At 34.2% G+C, this 13,078-nt stretch overlaps 1 protein-coding gene across 1 annotated transcript; it reads right to left on the minus strand.

Annotated features, from left to right (window-relative positions):
- Positions 644-1,557, minus strand: LOC109711914 (zinc-finger homeodomain protein 2). The gene has a single exon (XM_020235281.1). It carries the CDS (start codon positions 1,540-1,542, stop codon positions 862-864), a length of 681 nt encoding a protein of 226 aa, XP_020090870.1. The 5' UTR covers positions 1,543-1,557; the 3' UTR covers positions 644-861.

Below are 13,078 nucleotides of genomic sequence, written 5' to 3' on the forward strand. Positions count from 1 at the left end.
AATAGATATATAGACTCTTATCTTTAGGAGAGCAAAATCAAGTATGAGAAAAGAAGCTATATATAAATGATTTGATAGAGTCTTTTCTTTACAATTTCTTGTTTCTTTCTTCTCTCCATCTTCTTTACGTACGTCAAGGTTCACCCATGGAGTAGAAAGATTAAAGCATAAACTAACCAAAACACAAACAAACACACACCATGTATAAACATAAGCTGGTAACATCGAGTATTTCATGGAGGCCATATATATACATATATATGTTCTTGGATTTAATAGCTAGCTAGCTCGACACACACAAAAGCCATGGCACATATATATGTAGGAGATAATTAAGGACGATGGACGTACGGGAAAGGAAATTAAAGAGAAGGAGAAAATAAGTAATAAAGCGAGACAAATAAGAGAGAAGAGGCCGAATCCAACAGTTGAGTGTTTCATTCCATTGAATTAAATTTCTCCGAACAAGTCACCAACCAACTCGATCAGTAGTGCTCTCCTACCTCGCATCCTACATCTTAATATATAATATTGGACTGGATACATATCCCTCCGTTACCACCAACACTACCAAATCAATCACAGGTATACAAAAAGAAACCAAGCTCTAGCTATATATATATAGGCCTAATTAATTAGAGAATTGCAACATAGCATAGCATAGCATAGCATAGCATAGCGTCTAAGAATACACGATCGATCGAGAGCTAGCGGGGGTGAGAATACACGATCTAATCTAATCTAATCTAATCTAATCTAATCTAATCTAAATCTAAATCTAGATATATAGGAAGGAGAGATCAGGTAAGGAGTGAGGGAGGGAGGCGTACACGGTAGTAGTAGTAGATAGCGGGTACGTATTTAGGGTTTCTTGCCGAGGGTGTTCTTGTTGTTGTGCATCCAGACTTTGAGGACGTGGCGGTGGATGCAGGCCTCGTCGCAGAACTGCTGCACGGCGGCCTCGTCGTGCTTCTGGATCCGCCAGCCCACGCGCTCCGCGAACGCCAGCATCTTGTCCTTCTGCTCCTGCGTGAACTTGGTCCGGAACCGCTTCCTGCCCCCCGACGTCGACCCGCCCCCGCCGCCGCCGCCGTCCTCGCCCTCCTCCCTGCTCCTGCTGTGGCCCCCCGAGCTCGACGGCAGCGCCAGCTGCCCCGGATGCGCCGCNGGGTCTTTGCGGTGGAAGTTGCGGTGGCAGCCGCAGGCGGCGCAGCGGAGGCCGTCGAGGGTGCCGTCCTCGCCGGCAGGCATGAACTCGCCGCAGCCGTCCACGGCGTGGCCCCCGATGCCCACCGCGTGGTTCTTCAGGCACTCCCTATACCTCCCCATCCCCACTCCCCCGGCCGCCTTCCGCTGCTGCCGCTGCTGCTGCCGCTGCTGCTGCCGCTGCTGCTGCTGTCCCGACCACCCCCCGACAACTCCAGCAACTCCTCCTCCGCCGCCGGGTCTGCCGGAATTCGCCGCAGCAGCCGAAGGAGTTTCCATCTCCATCCCCATCCCCATCTCCTCCCCCTCCTCCTCCTCCTGCTCCTCGAACTCCATCTCCCCCTCCCTCCCTCCCTCCCTCTCTCCTCCGGCGATCGCCGGTCAGATCTCTCCAACTACCGGCCCCTTTCTTCTTTTTTCTCTCTTTTTTTTTTAAATTTTTTTTTTTAAAAAAAAAATCCTCTCGACTAAACTCGGAGTTAATGAAAGGGAATAAAGTGTGAAAGCGCCATTAATTTTTGATGCAGCAGCTCCTGTGCGAGGGCCTTTGTGTTATATGAACACTACTGTAAACTAAAGCTCCGCTCTTTACTACACACACACACACGCACACACACACGCACTCTTCTCTCTCTCTCTCTCTCTCTCTCCCCCTCTTAGGATCTCTTTACTATACTCCCCGGTCGATGGTGGCTACCCCCACCGGCTAACGCCGGTTACCTTAAGCCGCTCCCAAAACCCTCGTCCCCATCCCCCCTTCGTTATGTAGTGTAATCTCACTCATCGCTAAACCCACTTCCCCTTCTACTCTTACTTATATTAGTGTCTGGTTTCTATTTACTTTTTTACTGTGTAACTCTACCGCGGTGAATGGCCAAAAAAAAAAAAAAAAAAAAAAAAACAAAAAAAAAAAAAAAAAAAAAAAAAAAAAAAAGTCACGTCAACAAAAAAAAATACGCCGGAAATAAGGAAGAAATCAAAAGGTTAAAGCAACCAAAAAGCTAATTTCTTTTTTGTAAACTGATTTCTTTTTCTTTTCTTTTTTTTTTTTACTTTTTACTAGTTTTAGAGTTTGACCGTTCTCAGCGTCCAAAAGAGAAGTAAAAGAGAGGACTAGAGTAGAGAGAGACATGTACGGAAATTTATTGCTCTTTTTTACTAAGTTTGTGTTTTTTTTTTAAAAAAAAAAGGAAAAAAAATATAACAGTAAATTAATTGCAGAGGAAATTAAGCTTCGCAGGTTACGTGCGTGGCTCCTCCGACATGCGTGACACGCCACAGGCGTAAACACGCGCACTTCGCATACGGCCCTGCATGCCTCAAAAATTTCCTCTTTTTTTTTCCCTTAAAAAAAGGGTATTTTTATGTATATTTCCACGACAATTTAATTGTTACATAATTATCTTTTAAAATTTTCAATTAATTATGAAATTTCAATATATTCTTTTAATTTTATGGTCGGTTCACTGCTGAATTTAGCCATTTTTACACCGGTTTTAAAAAAAGTATGAAATAATAGTTCGAAAATTAAATAGGAATTTTTTTTCCTGGATGTATGGTCCAAAAAAATGTGACGAGGCTGGAGAAAAGGTTGAAAAAGGAATATTATGAAAATGGTTAAATTTTAATATTAGATGAAGAAATATATATATATATATATATATGGCTAGTGCTACTATATACTCTTATGAGTATAGAGTTCTTCGTACTCATAAGTTGTTTTCAATGATTGAGCTTCCAAATCGATGATCCACTCCGTTAAATATGATCTAGAGTATTTGAAATTTGTAGAAAATAAATTTCGTAATTTTTCGAAATCATAATAAAGTCCATCAAGTGGGTATAAAATGAATGGTTGAAATCGAACGACGTCCTAAAAATGGATGATCGGATCCTTCAATTTAAGATCGGAGTTATTAATCTTTATCTAGATAGTAAATAAAATTTTCTATCAAAAATTCAACCGATTCCGATTCTTTTACACCGTTAAACTAACAAGTATACCGGCCGTTAAAAATTATCAATTTTGTGACTTTTTGATCATAAAATAAATGATGTCAATATAGAGAGAAAGAGAGTTGAGCTAGAATACTATTAATAATATTTTGACTTTTTTGTTATCGATCTTTTGGCGATTAAATCTACACCGTAATTAGTTCTACCCTTTAGATAAATACCATTCAACTAACCACCCACTCAATCCTTGGGCGACCACCACTAAACCTTAGGGGACTGCTATCATCTTAATCCCACAATAATTTTTTATTTAAAGGTTAAAACCTAGATTGTAAAAAAGTCCAAATATATATATTTTTATTAGCTATAGGAATGTTGGATTAAATACATCAGTGTCTTCCAAACTTTCGTCCATGCAAAATGTTATCTAACTTTTAAAATTTTTATAATTATAACTCAAAATTTTAAAATTTTATAATTGGCCGTTTAATTTCATGTTATACCAATGTAAAGTAACAAACATTAGCCAAATTGCGAAACAATAAAGAAGCATGGCGGCATATAGATTAATTTTCTTAATGCCAAATGCTTAAGGCATGTTTATTTCATTGAAAGTGACTGAAGGGGAAATTTCTTTTAGCCATATATATANATATATATATTTGTTAATTATTTCGTTTATCGTAAATAGTCCAAAACTCCTTTTTCCAGAACACCATAATAAACTTCGCCCTGAATTGCGGGAAATCAATTACAGAAAATGAGATAGAAAAGAATTAATCAAATTAACTGTTATAATTTGTTTAACCCTCTCACATGATATATAGTGTGAAAGTTTTCAATAACAAAAATAAACATAGGGAGATAACTATAGCTCCAAAGTTATTGACTTGTGTACAATGGTGGAAAAATAATTATCACCTTCACTTTAGTTCAACTAAAATTTATGTTCAACCTAAAAAATGAAGGTAATTTACAAGACCCTGTTTTGCAGTAAAGAAACTAATATTTGGTAATTGACTGTCAAAAATTAAAGTCGGTAACTTTGTTCAATTTAGCCAGATAAAACTTCAGTAGTGATGAGCTACCAAGCGACGCTTTATTTAGGCTCCCTATATATATACTGCCACGTATTAATTTTACCTCCATCCAATCATCCGTATCTATCTTTAATACCAAATCTAAAAATTATTCTTAAACCCTAGAAGGAAGGACTATATAGCTTTAATACCAAATCTAAAAATTATTTAGGCTCTCCACTAAAGCTTCTTTTTTTTTTTTTTTCCAACTTAGCCTACAAGACTAAAGTTTTGGCATCACAAAAACAAACACTATACCGCTGATATATGCATCCTTTATTATTTCTTAATTATCTGATTAATGTTGATAGATAGGTATCAAGTTAAGTTTAATAATTCAGGTAATGATTCGGATGTATCTAACATTAATCCAGTATGGTAGTGGAGCATGCATAACTCATTTCTTTTGGTTGACCATTGCAGCGTAACTGCTCATTAAATAGAGGTTGGATTGGATGCATCTGATCACCGTGAATTTGTCCCGAGTCTATCCATGGGGCATAAACTACAAAACGGATAAGATTTGGGTGCAATAAGTTTGCCACTAAATCCTGCATCTATTCTTAAGTTGGAGGCAAGTGGACTTTAAATGTGCTTTGCAATGAACACGTGTCCTCTAAACTTTAGCTATGAGTCATATATATGGAGCGCACACTTGGCGTTGATCTAGTCCTATGATGATATTAGGCACCCGAAAAATGAATTATTATTTGCAGAATTAATGTATGGTACGTTTAGGATTCATAACATTTAAGAAACTTTATATATTTTATGTTTGAAATGATAAGATTGTTAGAAGTGTACATACTTTTTTTTCTTTTTTCTTTTTTCTTTTTTTTGTAAGAACGTACAAAACTTATCTGAGCTATATATAGATCATTTTGAATCAATAATTTAACGTTTTAAAATTTTAATTTTACTGTTTATTCTTTCAATTTGTCTTATTTTAGTCAACCAAACATACCAAACATACTTTGACCTTAAAATTTGAAATAATTACTTATTTTAATAAATTTATAATTACGAAAATTATATGACGTATACTAACTGAATCAGCAAATTAATTAAGATAAACGATACATTCAAATTTTAAAACAAAAGTACTGATGACGAACTCAAATTAAATAAATTGAAAGATTTGGTAGAAAAATTAAAATTTTAAAAGGTTGAACAGCTAGCTCAAAATGGTTTATAGTTCAGATAAATTTTGTATAGTTTTACCTATATTTTTTTTATATAGTAAACTAGCTACTCACAGGTTACCATTCTCATCAAATTTGAGAGTCATTGAGCCACGTAACTCGTGATACTCTAATATGACTACTAGTTGGAAATTTTGATTTTATAATTTTACCAATAATTACAATTTTATAATTTGAATTGTATGCTGATGATTAGAATATCCTAAATAGAAAATATAAAGAGTTATCGAAATATCAAAAATTGTGAAACAAATCAAACGTCCTAATAAATAGTTTTGTACCAAATTAGTAATGTGGTAATTTTCTTTTGGCTAAATTATATTAAGCTTTTTTCTCAAAATTCAATTTTTCATTTTTTTTCTTTTGTCATTTAAAAACCTACGCTTTGACTCCTTATAAAATAAAAAATGTTCACAGAGAGATACGGTGTGAACTGTGATGACGACAAAATGACCCTCACTATTTTCGTCTCCTCTCTCATCTCGCTCATCCGCTGCCTCCGCTCTTCAATTTTTCGCGTCTCGATCGGCCGGAGTTTGTCTCTATTTTTTTCTTCGCCTACTCCCATTCTCCTCCAGTCCTCTCGTCGTTCCTCCATTTCGGCGACAGTAGCGAGAAAATTGAAATGGAAGGAAATCGAGAAAATCGAGGCGGGCAAAGACAAGGGCGAGGGCGAGGCAGAGGAGGGCGAGGCAACATAAGAGATGGCTGAGGATATTTTTGGCATAAAAAATATATAAGAATATTTTATAAACGAAATTCTAATGGATCACTAACGGCAGAGATGAATGAACATTTTTTATTTTATAAAGGGGCAAAGTGTAGATTTTTAAATGATAGGGGGGAAAGTGAAAAATTAAATTTTGACAGAGTTTCTTTTGTAATTTAGCCTTTTTCTTTTTTTTTTTTGTAGTTTTTTTTGTTTGTTATAATTACCAATTTATTGATGAGCTAGCCTATTCCATTCTCTTGCAAATCATACAAATTACTTAAATATTACAAATTCTTTCTTTATTTCCACATGTAATATATCTAAGTACTACTCATAGCGTTGCTTACAAAAGAAATGGTCCGTGTAGGGATTCGGGATGTCCCAATGCATGCAACGTCAAAACAAAGCGTTACCTATGATAATTAAGTGACATATATAGGTACTAATCTTTAATTTGTAAAATGGTACGTACCTATATTGTTTTTTTTTTTTTTTTCATAGCAATCTCTTGTGGTACCGTCCATAAAGCGTGTTTATTGGATCTGAATCTAGCTAGGTGTTGAATAATTATGATTTTATCGGGTGCAAATTAATGTTCAACATGGGACCAAAGTGGATTATTGGATGTATAAATTAATTCTTTTAAGGCACATCTATCACGACCATGTTTTTTTTCTTTTTTTTCCTCTTTTCTAATATATTGAAATAATATTTAGACCACTAATTCGAGACAAAGCCGTTCTAATTTGATAAGAATCAAAATATTGATTTGATCAACCTAAAATAAAATGATTAATTAGCTCGAGAGCTTGTTTGAATTATACTTAGTTGACTTGTGTTTGGATTGTGTAAATTAACCTATCTGTAAAAAGTACAAATTAAATTAATTACAAATCCAGGAAGAGAACACTATATATAATGCATGCACAGAGTGAGAACGTAGATTTACAAGTTTTTATTTTATTTTAAACGCTGGTTGGCAGGGGAATGACCCAAACAATAGTCGAAAAAATTGCGTTAACATGGTTCATCGCATCAGCCAAGAACCAACTCCATAAATATATAATTTAATTATAAAAGAATCAAAATTCAGAATATAAATGAGTAAATAACCAATGAAGTCTAAAATGTCTACAAATCGAATATCATGAAATTTCTAAGCTTGTAATCTAAGCATCATAGAGTTAATTAATTAGATATGTCAACAAGTTTTCGGAAATTTTGATCTATGATTTCTGATATGCACTTACCGTCCCTAGTGCAAGTAGCAAAGCGTTTGATAGTTGATACCCGAGGTCCTAAGTTCGAATATTAGTTGATTCACATTTCTAGCTAAGTTTATTTCTAAATGAAATAAACGAAGCAAGTAGCATGCTATCTATCTCTCTTTAAAAAGAAAAAAAGATTTCTGATATACGTGCATTTAGGTGTCGAAGAATACATTAATTCAGCACTTCAAGCTAAGGTTCTAAAAATTGAGTTTTAGAAAACTTATTATATTGATGAATCAGGTCGATCTAAGCAACGCAAGATTTAGCTAAGATCCAGTAACTATGAAATTGATCAAATCACGCAACTAAACTAAGATAATTGAGCCAAAGTTCTCAATTATTATATATTTTTTAAAAAATGCTAACTCGATCCACTTACAATCAAGGAAGAAATGAAATCTTAACCTACCACTTTTGGTTACCGTAACAAATCTAGTTTTACAATCCAAAATGAGTTATAGAAATAGCGGAGCTCCTTATGTTTCAAAAATAAATATAATTAAGAACGCATTTGATAGGATAAAAGTGGGCGGCTTAACCCACAATTGCATCAAAGTATATGGTGCACATGTTTTTTGAGAAAAGCAACTCATTTCATTTGACATGGCAGTGAGTTTGCGTACTGCATGAACTCGCCGTAAAGAGTGGGCGATTGTCGATATGTAACTTCTGAATACCAAACACGTCCAAACTATGAACAGAACCGAGCCGAACCGAATCAAATCGAATCGAACCATGCACGGAGAGAATCAACCCGGCCCAAAACTAATCCAAGAGTGGTAAATAATTTTTGACCAACTTATAATTACGTGGAACGCATTTTAGTGTCACCTAGCTGGTGGGATCATCAAGGGGAATGAGATTTTGATGCTTTTAATACTCGCATCATGGCAAGGAAATGGTGGGAGTCAGAAGCTGAAAAGATGGATCAAAGAGAGAGAGAGAGAGAGAGAGAGAGAGAGAGAGGGGGGGAGATAAAGGCGAAGGCGTTACATCTCGGAACTTGATGCGCAGGGATCCATGCCAAACTCCTCCACATTACCTCATCATTTAATTATTTAAATAACAAACAAACAAAATAGCCGTTAATTTAAGAATAACCTTCAATTTCTCCCACTAACGATCTCAAAAAATTATTATTCTCAATTATATACTTTATATATAATTTTGTTTCTATTTTTATCTAAAACAGTTATTATCAAATAAGATAGGGACGTAAAAAATTTTGGTAATCACAGTATAGTTAAATATAATATTTCAAACCACAGTAAAATTGGACTGATTGAACTTTGTCCATTAATTTAATTTAACCATATCCTCGTCCCACACACTAACCTACACATTTAGACAAAATTATGCATGGTCAAAATATTTCTTATTTAAAATCTTGATTTGACGATTCATTAGTGATTCATTTCGAAGATATGTAGCTTATTCAATTGATGGTTGTGTAATGCATATGTACATATATATAATATCTACACTAACTCACTTGCTACTATCAATGATAAATAATTGTTCAACTTTACAGAAAACTTAGTTTAAAATTTAAATATTTCGCGACGTGGAGCAAATTTGTAAATTTTTTGGTTCTTTTCTTAGATAAGTCAGGTGAAGATAACAGTAAATAAAGCAAGTTATCCAACATGACCTGTTTAGTAGTTGGTATATCAGGTGTGGATCCCAATTCCATTCATTTCAAGTAACCTAGTAATTTGAGGAAGAAACAATTACTAACATGACCTAGTTACTTAGTTGGTATTTGATTCCGGCCGCATGAGCGTTTGATAAATATGGATTAGATTTCCGACTTTTTGAGTACCAGACAATTTTATTCTAATTGACTGTATTTAACACGAGTGGTAAAAGGCTTAATGATCAATACCCAAGCTGGTGAGTATGAAACCTAGTTGCTGGACGTTTCTAATTAAATATATTTTAAAAAAAATTCTAAACAAAATATGTACGTAGGTTGGAATTGCAATAAAAAAAATCGGACTTATGCCAACACTTCTTAAATATTAGGGCTAGGGCTACTATACTCTTTTGAGTACAGACTCTTTTATACTTATAAATTTTCGGTCGTTAGATAAAGGAATGTACCAGACAATTATATATATATATAGAGTTGAGCCGGAATACTATCGGTAGCAAACGGGCTCCGTTGCCACCCATTTGTTTTCGATGATGGAGTCTCCAAATCGACAATCGGCATCGTTGAACATGATCTATACCACTTGAAGTGTTTAGAAATCAAATTTCATACTTTTTCGATATTATTCTCTTGTTCATCAAGTGGGCGTAAAAATGAACGGCTGAAAATGAATATTCTCTAAAAAGTGATGATAGTAATTTTGTAATCAAGATCAAGAGTATAGATCTTATTCTAAATAGTTTAAAAAATTTTCTAACCAAAATTCAATTGATTTGGATAGCTTTATACAGTTAAACTAGAAAACGCCTCATATCAACCATTAAAATTACAAATTTTGAAACCCTTTGATCATTAGGCCAATGATGTTGAAAATATTTGAAATTTGATTTTTAAATACTTCAAGTGATATAGATCATGTTCAACTGCGCCGATCGTCGATTTGAAAACTTCATTATCGAAAACAAATGGGTGGCAATGGAGCCCATTTGCTACCGATAGCATTCCAACTCAACTCTCTCTCTCTCCATTTGCTACCGATAGCATTCCAGCTCAACTCTCTCTCTCTCTCTCTCTCTCTCTCTCTATATATATATATATATATATATAGAGTCCAACTACTATCCTCTTAAGAGAATAGAAGTTTTTGTCCTATCAAGTTATTTTGAATTATCAGGACTCTAAATTGATAATCGGCACCGTTAAAATTGATCTACACTATTAAAAATATTTAGAAACTAAATTTTACAAATTTTAAAAATTATTATCAAATTTATCACAAGTAAAAAATGAACAGTCAAAAATAAATAATCTTCTAAAAATAGAAGTTAAACTTTTTTTAATTCATGATCGAAGTTATCAAATATTATCTAAATAGTATAAAAAATTTCTATCACAAATTCAAGCGGTTTGGATTGCTCTACATCATTAAACCAGCAGACGACTTACATTGGCAGTTAAAAACAGTCAATTTTGCAATCCTTTGATCACTATATAAATAATTCTTAAGAATTATAAAATTTAGTTTCTATACACTTCAAATATTCTAGATCAACTTTAACGGCTCTGATCATCAATGTGGTGTTTCTATCATCAAAAATAATTTGATAGAACAAAAGTCTTCGCCCTTCTAAAAGGATAGTAGCTGAACTCTCTCTCTCTCTCTCTTTATATATATAGAGAGAGAGAGAGAGAGTAGGACTATTATACTTTTTTGAGTATAGTTTTTTTTGTACTCATAAGTTATCTTAAATGATGACGTTTCCGATTCGATGATACAGACTGTTAAATATGATTTAGGATGTTTGAAATTTCTAAAAAATAAATTTTGTAATTTTTCGAAACTATAATAAAAATCTATCAAACTGACATAAAATGAATGGTCAAAATTAAACAACATCCTAAAAATAGATGACTATTCTTCAATTTAAGATCAGAGTTATTGATCCTTATTTGGATACTGAATAGATTTTTTTATTAAAAATTTAATTAATTTTGATTTTTTTATACTGCTGAACTAGCAAATATTCCATACCGACTGTTAAAAAATTATTAATTTTAAAATCTTTTGATCATATGAAAAATAATATCAAAAAATTATAGGATTTAATTTTTAGATGTTTCAATTACTGTAAATCATATTTATTAACATGGATCGTCGATTCGAAAAATTTATCATCGAAAACAACTTATAAATACGAAGATGATCATACTCATGGCCGGACTCGATCAGAAACTATTTGACGCGTGTAGAATAGATATACACAAGAAAAACTCTTTAAAATTTACGAGGGTAAACTTCAAAAACCACCCCTGTGGTTTTGCACTTTTTTATTTTCGTACCCTATGGTTTAAAATATACCAGGTTGGTGTCATGTGGTTTCATTTTTTTTCTTTTCGTCAGCTTCTCCGTTAATATTTCGTTAAATTTTATAAAAAAAAAAAACTTCAGATACCCCACATAGGTTTATCGAATATTCACTCTCGTACACTTTGTTACTTTATATAAATATTTCTTTCTTTTTACAGGATATTAGACCTTCCTTGTATTATTGTATACTATATTAGTTTTCTTACCAATTCATGATTCACCATGTATTAGCTTAACCTCTCTTTATATAAAGAAATCTTTTGTAATTTATCAAACAAGAAAGAAATATATTTCTTCTCCAATTATCTTTTGTTTTCATGATATCAGAGCGCGACTAGCTTAATCTGCAAAAGCTCGTCGTTCGTATCTCTTGACCTGGTTCTGCCATGACATTCGCACCTCCATCGATGCCGCCTTTACAGGTTCCTACACCGGCACCTCTATCAATGCCGCCTGTACAGGTTCCTACACCGACTATTGCTCAGCTCGATGTTTCCGGGCCTAATTATCATGAATGGTCGGTGTCCATTCAACTCTTGGTTGATGCTCTCGATCTTACTGGACATATTGATGGTGTTGGTCTACCAACCGATGATTCCAAACTCAATGACTGGCTTGTTGCTGATCGACTTGCTCGTGGAATTATTTCTACATCGGTAAACATAGACATTCGGATGCAGCTTATCAATTTGTCCATCGCTCACCAGATGTGGTCTCTTCTTCGGCAGATGTATGAGCAGCCTAGTTATGCTCAATCGTATGCTGAATTTCAAGAGATCTCCATGGCTCATCAAGGTGAGCGTAATATCCAAGAGTTTTATAGTTTTATGCAGGCGCCTACTTCTATTCACTATGCTGCTCTTTTATGCATCTTGTGCTATTTGCGAGGAAATATTCATCAAAGTCTATTCTTTTCATCCTCTTCCAAGCCTCAACTTCGTGCCTATTGTGATGCTGATTGGGCTAGCGATCCTACTAATCGTCGGTCTACGACTGGCTATTGCGTTTGCTTTCGGGATTCTTTGATTTCTTGGCGTTCGAAGAAACAAAATATTATCGCCAAATCTAGTACGGAAGCTAAATATCGTGCAATGTCCTCTGCCGCCTCAAAAATTGTATGGCTTCGCCGACTCCTTAGTGACCTTGGTGTCCAGTTCTCTACTTCAACACCTTTATATATATTGTGACAATCAAAGTATTATCAAAATTGCGAATAATCTTGTCTTTCATGAACGCACTAAACATATCGAAATTGATTTTCACTTTGTGCGCCATCATTTTATTAATGGAACGATATCTTTGCCGTTCGTTCCCTCTGCTCAACAACTTGTTGATTTTCTCACCAAATTTCAGACTACTAAACGACATCAATACCTTCTATCCAAACTCTCAGTGTTTACTCCACCTTGAGTTTGCGGAGGGGTGTTACTTTATATAAATATTTCTTTCTTTTATTTTATATAAATATTTCTTTCTTTTTACAGGATATTAGACCTTCCTTGTATTATTGTATACTATATTAGCTTTCTTACCAATTTATGATTCACCATGTATTAGCTTAACCTCTCTTTATATAAAGAGGTCTTTTGTAATTTATCAAACAAGAAAGAAATATATTTCTTTTCCAATT

The sequence above is a fragment of the Ananas comosus genome, linkage group 6 (genome assembly GCF_001540865.1).
Source record: "Ananas comosus cultivar F153 linkage group 6, ASM154086v1, whole genome shotgun sequence".
Taxonomy (NCBI): domain Eukaryota; kingdom Viridiplantae; phylum Streptophyta; class Magnoliopsida; order Poales; family Bromeliaceae; genus Ananas; species Ananas comosus.